A 17020-nucleotide genomic window follows, 5' to 3' on the forward strand; every position below is an offset into this window, starting at 1 on the left:
CATGCCCCCAGCATTCGTCTGCTTTTTTTAAATTTCTGGACCGAGGTCACTCACAGGTAAAAAAATCAGAGAAAGAGAATCTTAGGGTTTATACTTTAGAGGACTCCTAAGAGTACTTGAATGGTCTCCAAATGCCTCCTACAATTGAAGAAGCATGTGTGCGTGCGTGCACAGCTTCAGGACAAAGAGGTTATCATCTTCAACTCAGAAAAGGTGGCAAATAAAACCAGCGGGATTAAAACTTTCATGTCTATGGTTAAGATTTGAATAAAGAGTCTTTATTTTACTTTAGGTTTCTTTATTTGAGGGGGGGGGTGTAGGGGCAGAGAAAGAGGGAGACAGAATCCCAAGCAGGCTCCACACTGTCATCACAAATGGTAAGATCATGACCTGAGCCAGAGATATGACCTGAGCCGAAATCAAGAGCTGGACACTTAACTGACTGAGCTGAGCCACCCAAGTGCCCCAAATAGTCTTTAAAATCAAGTTCCTTTTGGGATGCCTGGGTGGCTCAGTCAGTTAAGCACCCAACTTTGGCTCAGGTCATGATCTTGTGGTTTGTGAGTTCTAGCCCCACATGGGGCTCTGTGCTGACAGCTCAGAGCCTAGAGCCTGCTTCAGATTCTGTGTCTCCCTCTCTCTCTGACCCTCTCCTGCTCACACTCTGTGTCTCTCTCTCTCAAAAATAAATAAACATTAATTTAAAATAAATAAATAAATAAATAAATAAATAAATAAATAAATAAATTTAAGTTCTTTTTGAGATTATACATTAGCAGTGGTTTTTATTTTTTAATTTAAACTTATTTATTTACTTTTATTTAAATCCAAGTTAGTTAATATACAGTGTAATCATGATTTCAGGAATAGAATTTAGTGATTCATCACTTAAACATAACACCCAGTGCTCATCCCAACAAGTTCCCTCCTTGCTGCTCATCCTTCCACCCAATACCCTGCTAGAAACCCTCAGTTTCTTCTCTGTATTTAAGATACCCTTATAGTTTGTCTCCCTCTCTGTTTTTATTTTTGCTTCCCTTCCCCTATGTTCATCTGTTTTGTTTCTTAAACTCCACAAATGAGTGAAATCATATATTTGTCTTTCTCTGACTGACTTATTTCTCTTAGCATAATACGCTCTAGCTCCATCCACGTAGTTGCAAATGGCAAGACTTCATTCCTTTTGAGATGATACATTAGCAGTTGTTTTAACAGTGTTTTCATAAACATGGCCTAAGAGAGGTAAACATGGTCTACTATTTTTCTAATGACTAAAAATAAAACATTTTGAATAATAATCCTATTAAATTATTATTTAGCATAAGGAACATATGTTGGTGAAGAAAAGTAATAGAACGAGTCAATACGAGTGGATGTTACCAAAATGCCAAGGAAAAATCCTCTGGAAAACAATTCAGCAATCATCAATCAATCAATCAATCAGTCCTCTTATGAAATGAAAAGCCCTAACCAGTAAGGTGAGCATTATGGAATAAAGACCCTGTATTATAGGAAGAGCAAGCCTACCTTACTTTCATGTTGCCATAGAAAAGAGAACAGATGTCATTGCTTTTCCACTATATGTAAAAGAGTTTCCTGAGTCAGGAATCAATGCCATTCGAGGAGATAAAATGAGACCCTGTTACACTACTGTTCCGGCAACTTCGCAGGCATACAACAATGACACAGTCATACACCTTACACTTTGAATGGCTGCCCTGGCATCGCAGTGGTTGGCACTAACAACTGTGAGTGTTTTAACCCAAAATGAGCTTCTCTCTGGTGCGCACTCACAACTGCACGGATTTGACTCAGATGTCCAAGAGCTGGAATACTTTTAAACTTCCACAGCTCCTGCTCCACATCTGGTAAAGCCCACTGACTGAAAGGGGAAACAGGCTTTCCGTAGCCAGGTAATGGTAAGTCACCAAAAGGACTCTCTCCAGTTGCTGATGCCAAACCCTCGGGCTCAGAAAGTCTCAGCAAAACAAAGTTCTTAAAGATTCCTAATTGGCATTTGTCATCTTTTAGAACTTTTGGCTCCAAATTGATGCTATTCTCCTTGATCTTGCAGTTCTGCAAAGTAAAGAGATTTTTATATGCTTATTGTCTCACGTTTATGTCAGCTTGTTTTCCCGTCTGTATAACGAAGCGCTCCTCAGTGACAGACTAGCTCTTGGCGTGACTCGTAAACCTGATTCAGCCTCGAAACAGAAATCAGATTAACAGTTGCAACTCCTGCAACTGCTCAATGTAATTCTGAGTAGAAACGCTGGTCCTACAATTTGAGAACCCATTTTAATGGCCTATAATGAACTGAACAGACTGAAATTTTTCCTGGGATTTAGCTTAGCGATAGGCATTTGCCTTGCAAGGTAACACAAGCATTTGGCAGATATTTAAAGCATGCTTTATTATGTTTCTGGGGTTATGTCTAAGCAGGCTTAAACAACACGGGAGCTTGAAACATTCCATGATTTTTAATAGAGATAGCACCTAATTTAGAAAGGCAATTACAAGCAGCTGCAGAACAGATTTCATGAGAATAAGCCATGTGGGATAGATGCCGATGTTCCCCAATTGGCAACATGCTGAATTATTACTCCAGAGAAAGGTGTTTATATTCAGTAATAATTCTCAAAACCTAGTATATCGATCACTTGCACCCATCTCCTGGGTGTGCGTGTTAAAAATGAACTGGGACGCACCTTACATTTCCTGAATTAGTATCTCTAGAGGTGATCATTCGAAAGCTGCATTTTAACAAACATCTGATGATTCTGATGCAAAACGAAGTTTGAAACCCATAGGTTTTACGAAGATCCGGAGAGATGTACACATACTTTTACCGAGCGGTAGACGTGCAGGTTACGGTTACCAGTCCTCAGGCAAGGTCCGCCATGGACTGGGAGGCCCCTGCCTCACCATCTGGCTGCCAGGAGTGCTGTGAGGGCAGAGCTGAGCTGCTGCCCGCCCCCCGGCCCCCGCAGCGAGGAAAACCTCTTCCCACTGAAAACACGAGGCACAACACACTCCTCACACTTCTGATGAACCAACATACAACTGAAAAGGACTGCAGACTCTCCACGCTGGGAATGCACTCATAACCCAGCCATCCATTTGACCAACTGCTACAGGAAAACGGGCCTAAATATTCAGCGTGCCTACAAAAGGACTCAAGGTGATGCCATCTTAACGTGGGGCAGAGCTTCCCAGCTCGGATACCATGAATCCCTGAGAACAAGTGCTCTGAGTTCTACAAGTTCCCTGTAGCCCTCCCAGAAGCCAAGGCCACCCTCTGGTCATCCAGAGGCAGCCCCGTTCACTCCCTTGGTGCACCACATAAAAGCGTCGTCACTTCTGTGGTATTTTCTACGTGAGGTAGGAGTTAAAACGACAACAGTGTTGGAAGCACTGCCTCATTCGTAAAAGAGTGCCAGTATGTATTTGGGGGACTCATCTCATCATTTAATAATCAGCCCACAGAAATCTGGTGCGGGAATCCAACGAAGTTGAGAATGCAGGTGTTTTACCAGAACAAAAAACATTACACAGCTATTGCCTTTTAGGTCATACAACTGATAGGTCTCCTTTGAAGGCTGGTGGATGATTCAAGGTCACCCTGCATCCTTACTGTGTGCCAGGTGGCGTGCTTGGTGCTGAGGATATCTCAGGACCAGAGAAGACGTGGACTCTGCCCTTGTGGAGCTTACTGTCAAGCAAAGCACGCAGACTCAGAAGTATCGACACAAACTGTCTACAGCATCGGGATGTGTGCTGTGAAGGTATGTGATGAGGAACGTGAACTACTCTAGAAGAGCAGACAAAGCTTCCCTGAGGAAATGACAGTGAACCTGAAGCCTGCAAAACGAGAGACCAGCTAGGAGATGGCAGGCACGGAGACTCTAGGCAGAGAGAAAGGATGTCTGAGAACCAAGGTGGTTGAAGCATTAAGTTTAAAAAGGAGCCTGGCAGAGAGAAGGCTGGAGAGCTGGGCACGGGCCAGACAACACAGGACCTTGCAGGCCACGTTCAGAATTAGGGTCTCAGTTTCAGGAGTAATGGGAAGTCACTGAAAGTGTCAAGCAGGGAGACAGACTTCCAAAGAATTGTTTTAAATGTAGACTCTTAGGCTCTAGCCCGGAAGATTCTTCATGGGCTGACCTGGGCTCCCAAATCTGAATTCTGAGGAGGCCTCTGGGAATCTGATGCAAAGTCTAGGAGCTACTGCTGTGGAACGAGTCATCTATGGGCCCAGCCTGAGCAGACAGCCTGTGAAACAGCCCTTAAAATAACAGTTACGGGGCACCTGGGTGGCTCAGGGGGTTGAGCATCCAACTTTGGCTCAGGTCATGATCTTGCAGTTCATGAGTTCGAGCCCCACATCGGGTTCACTGCTGTCAGCCTGTCAGCCAAGAGCCTGCTGCAGATCCTCTCTCCCACCCCCACTTGCACTCACCCCTAAATAAATAAATAAATAAATAAATAAATAAATAAATAAATAATAAAGGTTATTGCACGAAAGGAACACATGTTCCTCACAATGTTAATTTATCTGGCCTTGTTATGTCAGCTTCCAGATCAAAAGCAATGCCAGCAGAGCACTCATTCTGGTGACCCTCTGGCATCCGAAACGGGTGAAAGGAATGGCGGAGCAGATGCTGTCAGGACAGTCGTGCTGGGGGAATCACCGTGTGCTCCCTCCCCCGGCAGCCTCACTCTGCGGCTGGAGGTAACCAGGGCTTAAATAGCTCAGCTCCTCCATCCCTATGCTGGGAAGACTCGATGTGTGCTTTATACGGACGCCCAGAGTGTTCGCAGCAGGCCCGCGTTCCTGCTGTCTCCAAGCCGTCATCGGTGAGACAAGGCTTTCACCGGCCGTCTTCCTTTCTCCATCTCACTTCCTCACTCCCCTCCTGATGTCTGCCTCATTTCCCAAATAAACCACATGCAACCGAATCTTTGTCTCAGGGTCATCTTCTAGGCATGCAAACGGTCTCCCGCTGGGCCAAAGTGCATTTAAAAGAAAAAATACAGTGCAGTCTGGCTACCAAATTTAGTGAATTATTACAAAGGATGCAAAGAAAATGTGTTAAAACCTGAATAAAAAGTTCCATCCATGTGAGCGACGAATATGGGAAAAGAAGAGAGAACAGGGGCGCCTGGGTGGCTCAGTCGGTTAAGCGGCCAACTTCGGCTCAGGTCATGATCTCACAGTCCGTGAGTTCGAGCCCTGCGTCGGGCTCTGTGCTGACAGCTCAGAGCCTGGAGCCTGTTTCAGATTCTGTGTCTCCCTCTCTCTGACCCTCCCCCATTCATGCTCTGTCTTTCTCTGTCTCAAAAAAAAAAAAATAAACGTTAAAATAAATAAATAAATAAATAAATAAATAAATAAATAAATAAAAAAGAAGAGAGAACATAATCTGGTATTAAGAGAATCGTCTTGAATGCCGTATTCAAAGTTTAACCTAAGAATGTCAAAGAAATGGCCAGCCTTTCTTTTACTCTTTTACAGTTCTTATACCGTGCAACAAGTTAAGTAACCTATTCTTCTTGCAACATGAATACAAACTAACATTTACTGAAGGGCTTACTACTTACTAGTACTTATTAGTACTTACTAGAACTACTTACTAGTTCTTAGCATTGCACAGCTCACTGTTTCATCCCTAAATCCAGGTTAAAGAAATCATAATCCAAAAACTTTATATTTACTTTTAAAATGAAAAAAAATATATTAAATATGTTCATACAGATTCACTTACAGCCGAGAAGCCAGCTAACTTTTACCCTGTTAATTCTATCTTAAATCAACCACCCTCAAGCCACGAGATACACTTTTTGTTAACAACTTTTCTGTTATTAACACCTACTATATGTTGCCGTCTCATGATCATTTGTATCTAAAATACCAAGTGCCATTCTGATTGCTGGGAGAACTAGTGACTGCCTGCAGTAGGAAAAACCAAAATAATCTGAAGCCAATTTTTTCAAGAATTTTAAAGAAGAAATTTAAAAATTTAAACAAGTAAATAAATCTGTGTTATTTTGAAACATGTTGTTTTTTCAAACATGCATAATGAAGCTGGAGTGCTGGGTTGGGTAAAATGAGTTTCTGTTTCATTAGTCATGGATTTAAGGGTAAAAACAAAAAATCCTCTTCTTGTTATTAATTAATTAGCTCCCCCCCGCCATCCAGAGGATAAAATTGCTTTCTCTAAGAATACGGAGACTTGAAATGCCATTACTCCAACAGCATTGCTGTGAATTTAGAATCAGATTTATTAATTAAAATGTCCACCTATATCTACCATCTATAAGAATGGAAGTTACAAAATATTTCAATAAAAAACTACGTAGCCTTAGGTTTTAAAATACTCCATAAAAGAAACTTCCAAAACCTAAGTACTAAGGCATATCTTTCCACTAATCTGCTTTGTTTTTTTTAAGTAGTGTCCTCAGTTAATGTAAGGGCACAGACCTTACTTAGAGCTTAAAACATACTAACTCAACTCGACAAGTGAAATCAAAACTAAATGCCTGAGCTTATACAGTTGACCCTTTAACAACATGGGTTTGAACTAGGCAGGTCCACTTATACGTGGTTTTTTTTTTACAATAAATATACATACACTACTGTAAATGTATTTTCTCTTATTTATGATTTTCTTATTAACATTTTCTTTTCTCTAGCTTAGTTTATTGTAAGCATACCGTATTTAATACATATAACATGAAATACGTGTTAATGAACTGCTTACATAACTGGCTAGGCTTTTGGTCAACAGTAAACAGTAGGCTATTAGTAGTTCAGTTTCTTTGGGACTCAAAGGTTATACTTGGATTTTCAACTGTGAGGGGGAAGGGGTCAGTGCCCCTAACCCTCATGTCATTCAAGGGTCAACTGTACTACAATTAACATCTTAATAATTAAAAGCAATAACATATATGCAAGTACTTGGCATGGGCATGAAAAAGAACACCCATTTTTCACAAAAAATCAGACATCTTCCTCATAAAGGATGGCTCTATATACTGATCAGTTCATTCAGAAACATGAACTGGCATGAAGTAAAATGACTGGAATTTCTAAACTTCTAACACCCCCAAAGTGTGACTAAAAGATGAATAAATAAGAAAGCCTGTCTGATTTACATATGCTTGTATAAACTCTCCATTTTTTTTTTAAGTCCAACCACTTATCTCCACCATTTTACATGAAATGAAATGCATTTTCAATAATGCCCAAGAAAAGATAACCATAGAATACACAGCATCTGAGATAGAAAACCTCTTTCAACCAGAGTACTTCTAAACATCACTAATATTATCACTTTAATTACCTGATTTCAGGAGATGAAGAGATTTCATTTGTGTCTGCCCTTTTATTTCTTGGAAATGATGGACTAGCCGGAGGCATCTCACCACTTAAGCGGTCTGGGAAAATTCGGTCTTTATTCAAATTGATTTCTGAATAGGGACAGTTGGCAGCACTAAAATATTAAAAGAAAAGCACATTCTTAGAACATCCATTAGAGCATACTTTAATTAAAGTGACAGGCTACAGAATATAAAACTCTAAAACTTAACTGTTATGTTTACATACGTATATATGTAGAATTAAACATACATTGTGATTATTTTTGTTTCTATTAAGGTTTATTTATTTATTTTGAGAAAGAGAGAAAGAGAAAGAGAGAGAGACAGACAGAGGAGAGGCCACAAGTGGGGGAGGGGCGGAGAGAGTGAGAAGGAGAGAGAAAGAATCTCAAGCAGGTTCTTTGCTGTCAACAAGGAGCCCAATGTGCAGCTCAAACTCACAAACTGTGAGATCATGACCTGAGCTGAAATCAAGAGTTGGACACGTAACCACCTAAGCCACCAGGTGTCCCTAGTGTATGAAATATTTTATCTCTGAGACATAATTTAAGTCTATTCTGATAGAAAATATGTCTTTGCACTAGATGTTCAGAACACAACCTGATGAAATCTTTGAAACTGTGCAATGATCACTGAAGGATTCTGTCTGTATACGGTCCAAGGGCAGAGCCTGTGCGTATCTGTAGGAACAATCAGCCCCGGGGGAGAAATGCTTAAGACATCATAGGAGGGTTGGTGTCAGAGGTAGGACAGAGAAAGACTGATGGACAGATGGAGCAGATCTGCTTCCTAAAGTGATCCTTCAGGCTCAGGGTCACCATAGGCAATTTCAATTCCTTCATTTCATTTCCTGTTGGCCTCCAAAGGAAGGAGATTCCCCCCGTTCCTGTCTCCAAGCCCAGACGTACACTTGATATGCTAAGCAATACATATATTTATCTGTAGTCAATCCTGTTTCTGATAGGAAAGGAGACCAGATACCAACTTGGATAATGACCCATCTATCTCACTTCCCTTCTATCAGTGACCCCTGGACTCATGGTTGGTCTCTCAGGTCCCATGTGGGGATCATTTCTGTTATTCAAGCAAAGGAAATCTAGGTCACTAATTGTTAAATCAACATTAAGTCAGTATAATCCTCTGCCTAGGCTTCAGCTTTCCATCTTCAGAACAACTGGGCAACCTCTGAATCTCAGGCCTCCGATACATAATGAACCCCTCCAACTAAATGCCCATCCTGCCCCTCTGTTTTTTAGGGAGTCTCCTTGTATCTATAAGTGGTTTGGATCTTGGATAAATTATTCTAGTGTCTTATATGTTCTTTTCTTCTCTCCAGGTGATAATCACCCAGGGAAAAAATTTAAACTATGTATGTCTATTTCCACCAAGAGAACCAGATACACTCTCCTAGGAGAAGGAGGGAAGAGTTTGAAAATGCTCCTGATTCTGATAATGGCCTATGAAACCTACCACAGGTATCTTGAAAGCTAAAATACAATCTTAATTTTATTTAACTAAACATTCTGCTACACTGATACCTATGCAAAAGACAAAAATAAATAACATATGCTTACGTGTTGACAAAAATGTATATAGTGCTAACCCAACAATAAAAAAATAACTAGTAATATTTATGGAGCACTTACTATATATCAAGCACTGTGCTAAGTACATTCCGTTCAGTGTTTTACTTAATTTTCACGACACCCTATGAGGAGGGCTTCTCATGAGACAAACTAAGGCTTAAAATGCTTAGGTGGCTTGTCTTTAATTATTTCATTAATTTGTTCAACAAGTATTTATCAAGTATCTATTAAGTGCTAATTATCTTTGTAGGCACTGGAATCACAACGGAAAATACAATGACAAGATCTCTGCTCTCCTGTCGCTGATATTCTAGGGGAAGTTGGGCACTACACAATTGCAGATATAAAGCAGACAACTTTACACAGTGACAAACGCCACTGAGTATGACCGAAGAAAGAACATGGGGCTGTCACAGGGGTCACAGGGCTGTACAGGAGGAAGGGGCTCTGTGAAGCAGCAGCCTTTGAGTGGTGCCTTCAAGGTCAGGAAGAAGCCTGCTCTGTCAACACAGAGGAAGAGCATTCTAGGAAACAGCAAGGGTAATGCCAACACAGGGAGAGCTTGGCCTGCCTGGGGGGAGACCAGCGATGGCCAAGTGTGTGAGCAAAGGGAGGGCACACACTCGTGGCAGGCAAGGGAAGTATTGTGTAGGGCCCGGTAGGCCCTGGTCAGGAGTTCCGATGCTTAGTTTAAGTTTGAGGTGAAGCCACTGGAGGACCTTCAAATGAGGAAATGATAGGATTTGATGTACAGTTCAGAACAATCCCTCAGGATGCTTTGTGGAGAGAAGATTTCAAGGGGCCAGAATCGGAGCAAGAAAAGTGATGTAAGAGTGAAGATATCATGGTGACTTCGATTTGGTGGCTGAAACAGAGGCAAAGGGGCCAGTCACGGTACCTCTGCGATCCCTTCAAGGGAGCCCGTGTGTAGATGGGAAGTAGGGAATGACCTCAAACAAGGATTTAAGAATGGCCTTTAGGTTTTTGGCTTGAGGAACTGGATGGAAACAGGAACGCCTTTTCTTTTCTTTTTCTTCCCCCCTGAGATGAGAATGACGAGGACAGAGGCAGATTTGGGGACGAGATCAAGAATTGTGGCAGGTTTATTAAACAATCAAGTAGACATGGTGCTTAGTAGCTCAATAAGATAAGCGTACTATTTCATTCGTTTTACTCAGCATGGGCACACGACTGTAACTCATTTTTATTCATCTAGAAGTGATGGGAAGGAAAATCCAGCTCCAACCAACGTCTCTTTGAACAATAATCCTTCGAGTACTTCATGGACCCCTTTGTGGGATTGTGTGTAGTCGTGTTTATGGACACAAGCGACAAAAACCGATTCTGCCTACGCTGAGCCGAGGTGAAGTTACTGCAAGGGCATCAGACCGCTCACGGGAAGGCTGGGCCGTCAGGCCTGCCCAGGAAGGAAGGTCCAGCCAGCACTTGCTCCCAGACACAGTCTGCACACGATGGGGCTGCTGGGACTGAGGCCCTCACTCTCTCCGCAGACGCTCAGCCGTTTTCTATGTCCCGCCCAACCCCCAATTCCACAGCAGGTGTGATCTGCCTTCCCATCACTCGTCCTGATGGAAGACCCAGGTGACAGCCTCCGCTCAGGGACATTTCGGGTTTTCTGTCCATACTGTAACTGCCACAGGCCTGAAGAAGGGGAGAAGCCCTGTTCCCTGAGGCTCCCCTGAGGGAGGGGGAGCCCTGCCTTACTTTTACCTTGATTTCAGGCAAAACAGAACATAAAAAAAAATAAAACTCTTAACAGATTTCAGGCCAAATGTAAACGTCCCAGGGTCGCCTCATAATAAATACATTTAAAACCAAATTCATCATTGGGGCCCCTGGGTGGCTCAGTCGGTTAAGCGTCCGACTTCAGCTCAGGTCGTGATCTCGCAGTCCGTGAGTTCGAGCCCCGCGTCGGATTCTGTGCTGACAGTTCAGAGCCTGGAACCTGCTTCGGATTCTGTGTCTCCCTCTCTCTCTGCCCCTCCCCTGCTCGTACTCTGTCTCTTTCTGTCTCAAAAATAAATAAAAACGTAAAAAAAAATTTAAAACCAAATTCATCATCTTCAATGAACTCCCTTCTTCTGAAGAAAAAAGATAAGAAATACAGCCAGCTACTCCCGCTATTCTCAAACCTCTGTTCCCGACAAAGGAAACATAGTAGCCAAGCCTCACATTGTCATCTTTAACTCTGTTCTATTCTTTTTTCTTCACATTGTGTATTTTTATTGCAAATTTGTCTTCTTAGCATTTTGTGACAGCGGGAAAAAATCCACATACAAATCTTTTGAGTTCTTTTGGCAAACAAACAGTATACTGCTATCCCTAGAATCCTGCAACTGTCATGTTTCCCTCACAGTGAAGCACCTGGCTTTCCAATTACTGAATATCTATCTGTACATCTACCGTAAGGTTTTATCAGATACGAAGAAAGTGAGGAAAATGAGAGTCCTGTTCTTAACCCCGCCCGCTCCCACACTGGGAAGATCCATGGTATTCTTAGATGGGCTACGTCCCCAACTACAGACTAGACTAGAGTCATAGTTGACAAGTCTTGGAATGTAAGATCCAGGAGAGCAGCCCCTTTACCTATCTGCTGAATAAGTGAAGGAAGAATCTCTCTCTCTCTCTCTCTCTCTCTCTCTCTTTCTCTGAGATCCCCACAGATAAACTTGGACAGCTCACAGACTGGCAAGACTGCAGACCAGGAGAAGACTTACTGTCTACATAATCTGCCTGTTTTGATTTTTAGGGCCAGAGAGGAATTCGAAACTCTCAACTTGAAGTAGAGGAAGTGATCGCAGCCCTCCACACAGGGATTTACTAATGGGTCAGGAGGATCTATCAAGGCAGGATCTATCAGTTATCGATTTTACATTAACACCCTCTCTTCTCTCGAACCCTGAGAGAAGTAAAGTGGGTTCATACACCTAGCATTCTTACACCTGCTATGGGATAAAGGGGGAAGCCAGTGGGTTCCCAAAGTGGGAGAAGATAAAAAACAAGGTGGGTGGGGGGATGCCACAAAACGCAAATGAAGTGTGCTCCAGGGATAGGAGATGACCAACCAGAGGGGTGACCAGTGCCCTGGACAGAAATCAGGAACCTGGTCTAAACATGCTCTGCTGCTCCATCCACTCCTGGCTGATGAGTAAGCACAACTTGTGAGGCTCCGTCTTCTCACTCGTAAAATGAGGATGCTAACAGCAGCAATTTCCGCGGCTCGAGCACATCACACACACGCTAGGCGCTTTTCTTGCACTTTCTCACTTATCTCCCACAACCCCAGGAAGCTGCTCCTCGTCTAATGATCGTTTTGCAGATGTAGAAACGGAGCTTAACAAAGGGAACTTGCTCAGTGTCAGTCCATCAGCTCTTGGCAGAGTCAGATGTTGAACTCTGGCTGTCCCCTGCCACACTGGATGGGGGCAGATAGTACCTTGCAATAGCAAAGAATGTCCTTATCTTTAATCTGTGACAATCCGAGCCATCTCAGTACCATCTTCTAGCCAGATGCTGCTGTCCTCTAGCTAGTATGTATTCTGCCAATACTTAACCTCTTGGCCAGTTTCCGTGTTCTTACATTTACAAAGTTCATACAGTTTTAAAAGCCAGTAACTTCACAACTCACCAGTGCCGATCAAACTTCTGTGGAGACAGTGGGTTCCCACCAGGCTTCTAATCATCTCCAGTTTCTCATGTACTAAGCAGCATATGTCACGTATACATGGGCACACACATGTATACATATACACGCAACTCTTTAGCATTACATAGTTCCTCAGGGAGCAGAGGAAGAGATTCACGTAGGATCACACAACTCTCTACCATACGAACTGTATTAGAGTACACCCTGTTCTATTAGCAAACAATTCCCTGTCAGCTCTGCATACAAATATCCCACCAGCCCCTCTAAGGAGGCAGTTTTTCCCAGGAAAGACGGGTCCAGCTTATTAGGAAAGGTGGAAGGACTGTCTTCTTCACTGCTCCCCACGTCACCTTTAAAATCCTTTTCATTGTGAATACATTTATTTAAACAATTAGGTAACACCTGTGGTTTTCTTTTTTATTTTTATTTTTTTAACATTTATTTATTTTTGAGACAGAGAGAGACAGAGCATGAACGGGGGAAGGCCAGAGAGAGAGGGAGATGCAGAATCGGAAGCAGGCTCCAGGCTCTGACCCATCAGCCCAGAGCCCGACACGGGGCTCAAACTCACGGACCGTGAGATCGTGACCCTGAGCTGAAGTCGGACGCTCAACCGACTGAGCCACCCAGGCGCCCCAACACCTGTGGTTTTCTAAATGATCGCATAGTCATTGTCACACTCTGTCATGACGAAAACCTGTAAAAAACACGAGGCAGGCTCTATCAGGCCACTGTGCTTTACGCGAGAGTCCAGGAGTTACAAGTAGAGACTTAAGAGCCACACAAGCCTGGGTTGAATCCTGGTTCTGCCACTGTCTGACCCTTGGGCGTGCACGTAATGATTCCAAACCTGTGTCTTCACTTGTAAACCAGAGATGACAAGAGTACCTGCTTCACAGAGCTGCTGTGAGGATTTAGTGAGATCACGCAGGTAAGTGTGGCACGCAGCCGGGAACACAGGAAGTCCTCCATGAACCTCACCTGTTACGATTACTCAAAAAGGAGGAGTAACACTTAACCCCTACGACGTAAACGTGCATCAGCAAAAATAAACCACAACATTAAGAGCTCTGTAACACGACTCATTTGTGAAGGCTCTCCGCTTCCTACAGGAAAAGGGTGCTACTCCACTCACACCTCTACAAAAATCTGTTTACACCAGACTGGCCTCCTTAGAGGTAGGGACCCTCCCTCTGTGCAGCCCATCACCTAACTGAGCACTGACTCGAAGCAGGCACTCAGTAAGTGTATGTTCGATGCATGGATGGATGGATGCTGAAATAATATGCTGTTTAGAGTGTGCAGGTGTGTGTCCAAAGGTACTAACTTTTAAAACTTTCCATGGACTTTACCAGTACCTTTTAGAAGCTGTTGGAAATACTCTCCATTTTTTTTTCTTGTTTATTTTCTCCAAGATCAAATCTTATGGAGAAAAGATTTACTTCTGAAGGCACTAGATATGCAGAATATCTACTTTCATATAACGTTAGTTCTCTTTTCATCACTTCCCATTCTTTGACCTTTCAGTAGCCCAAATGAATGAATCACCAAAGGGAAACACCATGATAAAACCCAGATTAATGCTCCCTTGCTAGAGACAGGAGTAAGCAATCCGACTACTGAATATCCCTGGAGATAAGAATAATGTCCACATTCAACTCACTCACTGATTATTTACATTTCAACATCTGAAAACATAACACTCTCAAATTTCACTGCCGAGACACATGTTCTATTTCTAACACCTCTTACATCAAATCCAACTATTATAATTTTTCAGAGAGGCAAACAACAACTGCTAGTCAAAACATAGCCTTTTGCTTACGTGTTCATAAAATGGATTATTCTCACTAAAAGAGCAACTTTCCTTGTTATCGAAGCAAAGAATGCATGTTTTGATTTATGTAGTTTCTCAGTAAATTAATCCAAAGAGAATTTTCTCATTATGTTTTCCTAAACACAGCATTCTCAGCAAGGACAAAAATAAGTGCCAGTGAAATGAACCTTTCAAAGAATATCCATGATGTTGCAGCTCTTCCACAGTCTACTAATGAAATGGAAAACCGGCTGTGCCTGTGAAGGATTAATATCCTTCCACATACAGAGCTCTGAGTGTTGTAAACCGGACAGCACGGTCAGGGAGACTCACGAGAGCCAGCTGAAAGGGCCAAGAAAAATGGAAGAGACGATGCAGCGGGACCTGACAACGGCTGTTGGGTGCTTTGAACGGCATCCCGAGGCTCTTGTCAACCAATAACTCTGGCCTGGACTCACCCACAGAACTGCTAGCTGTGCCCTCCGTATGGCACAGAAACAAACACTGCTTCTTGATCAATACATGTCTTTGAAGCCATGAGGTCTACTTCTTTGAGTGGAAGAAGGACTAGTTCCAATTCCACTGAAAGGTTTCTTTTTCTTTAATGTTGATTGTTTTCTTTTGAGACAGAGTGCAAGTTGGGGAGGGCCAGAGAGAGGGAGAGAGAGAATCCCAAACAGGCTCCACACTCAGTGCAGAGCCCAATGTGGGGCTGTATCTCACAACTGTGAGGTCATGACCGGAATGGATATCAAGAGTCGAATGCTTAACTGACTGAGCCACCCAGGTGCCCCACTGAAAGGTTTCATTGCCACATTTCTCCATAAAAATCTTCCATGATTCTCCTTGTAATTTCCCCCTTCTTTTAACAAATACAATACTGCATATCTCTGAAGAAATGCTCCAAACATAATCACTTAAACTTTGTGAAATGGCTGTGGCCCAGCTGAGGAATCACCAGAGGTCAGTGGCACAGTTGGGAAAAGGTGGCCATAATGAGCGCCAGCCCATCAGGCAGGGGACAGGATTGTCACCAAAGACCCTGCCGTGACAGCAAACCTCTCTGCTCAGACCTAAAGCACTACTAAAGAGATGATGGACATTGCTGTAAGGTGGGTTTCCTTCCCAGAAGGCCAAAACAATTCTTTTTGTAATTTTCAACTGAACCCCAATAGCGTAATCTCAATTTTCATGCAATTTTAAGACTTCTTTATTCTTTTCCTTCATAATTTGAGCAAACTACCTTCACTCCAATGAACATCTTGGGGTTGTGCAGTAGAAAGGTACCTTTGACAAAGGTTCAATATTAGTTACTGCTTTGTATCTTATGTTTAAATTAAATTATGTGCAGCTTCCATATTTCCATTAGTCCCTGAGTTCTTTGAAGGTTGGGTCTATAACTAATTCATGGAGCAGTGCCTTGTGAGGCAGCCAGAGGGCAGTGGTCAACAGCACAGATAGACTGGGTGCCATTCCCTGTTCCCCTCACACCAGCTGTCTCTCCAGTGCCACAGTGGCCTCATCAAAATTTGGAAAAGGCACCCCTGGGTGGCTCAGTCAGTTCAGCATCCGACTTTTTTTTTTTTTATATGAAATTTATTTTCAAGTTGGTTTCCATACAACACCCAGTGCTCATCCCAACAGGTGCCCTCCTCAATGCCCATCACCCACCCTCTCCTCCTTCCCACTGCCCATCAACCCTCAGATTGTTCTCAGTTTTTTTTTTAATTTTAATGTTTATTTATTTTTGAGAGAGAGAGAGAGAGAGAGAGAGAGAGAGAGAGAGAGAGAGTGGGGGAGGGGCAGAGAGAAAGGGAGACACAGAATCTGAAGCAGGCTCCAGGCTCTGAGCTGTCAGCACAGAACCCAACGCAGGGCTTGAACACACAAACCGCAAGATCATGACCTGAGCTGAAGTCGGACGCTTAACCGACTGAGCCACCCAGGTGCCCCGTGTTCTCAGTTTTTAAAAGTCTCTTATGGTTTGGCTCTCTCCCTCTCTAACTTTTTTTTTTCCTTCCCCTCCCCCATGGTCTTCTGTTAAGTTTCTCAGGATACACACAAGAGTGAAAACATATGATATCTGTCTTTGTCTGTATGACTTCTTGATCTCAGCTCAGGTCATGATCTCGCAGTTGTGAGCTCTAGCTTCACATCAAGCTCTGTGCTGTGAGCACAGAGCCTACTTGAGATTCTCCCTCTCCCTCCCTCTCTCTGCCCCTCTCCGCTGCACACACAAGCACTCTCTCTCTCTCAAAACAAATAAATGAACATTAAAAAAAAATTGGAAGAAAATAATACTAAAACCAATAGGGGTTTTTTGAAGGGTATTCATACTTGTAAAACAATTAGAGCAATATGCCGTGTGGAGTAAATACATGTTCAATAAACATGAGCTATTATTGAAAAAAACTCAAAAGTATTTACTGCAGGGAATAATTTATTAGTATATAATGGAAATTTAGCATGCTAATGAGTTATTTCTGGCATGTAGACTTAAAACATGTCTGAAAATAATCCAGCCACCTTCACTCAGCAATACTGAACAAACTTTTAAGACACGATATTTTT

General features: G+C 42.7%; 1 protein-coding gene across 11 annotated transcripts in view; it reads right to left on the reverse strand.

Annotated features, from left to right (window-relative positions):
• The window catches only part of L3MBTL3 (L3MBTL histone methyl-lysine binding protein 3), a 127507-nt gene that overhangs the window by 26277 nt on the left and 84210 nt on the right, over positions 1-17020 (reverse strand). For all 11 annotated transcript variants that reach the window (XM_019420634.2, XM_019420630.2, XM_019420631.2 and 8 more), the window contains one exon: positions 7344-7493. In XM_019420634.2, coding sequence (XP_019276179.1) covers positions 7344-7493 — 150 coding nt within the window. The remainder of the gene's footprint in view (positions 1-7343; positions 7494-17020) is intronic.

This window comes from Panthera pardus, unplaced genomic scaffold (genome assembly GCF_024362965.1).
Source record: "Panthera pardus isolate Hobbes unplaced genomic scaffold, ASM2436296v1 HiC_scaffold_17, whole genome shotgun sequence".
NCBI classification, from domain to species: domain Eukaryota; kingdom Metazoa; phylum Chordata; class Mammalia; order Carnivora; family Felidae; genus Panthera; species Panthera pardus.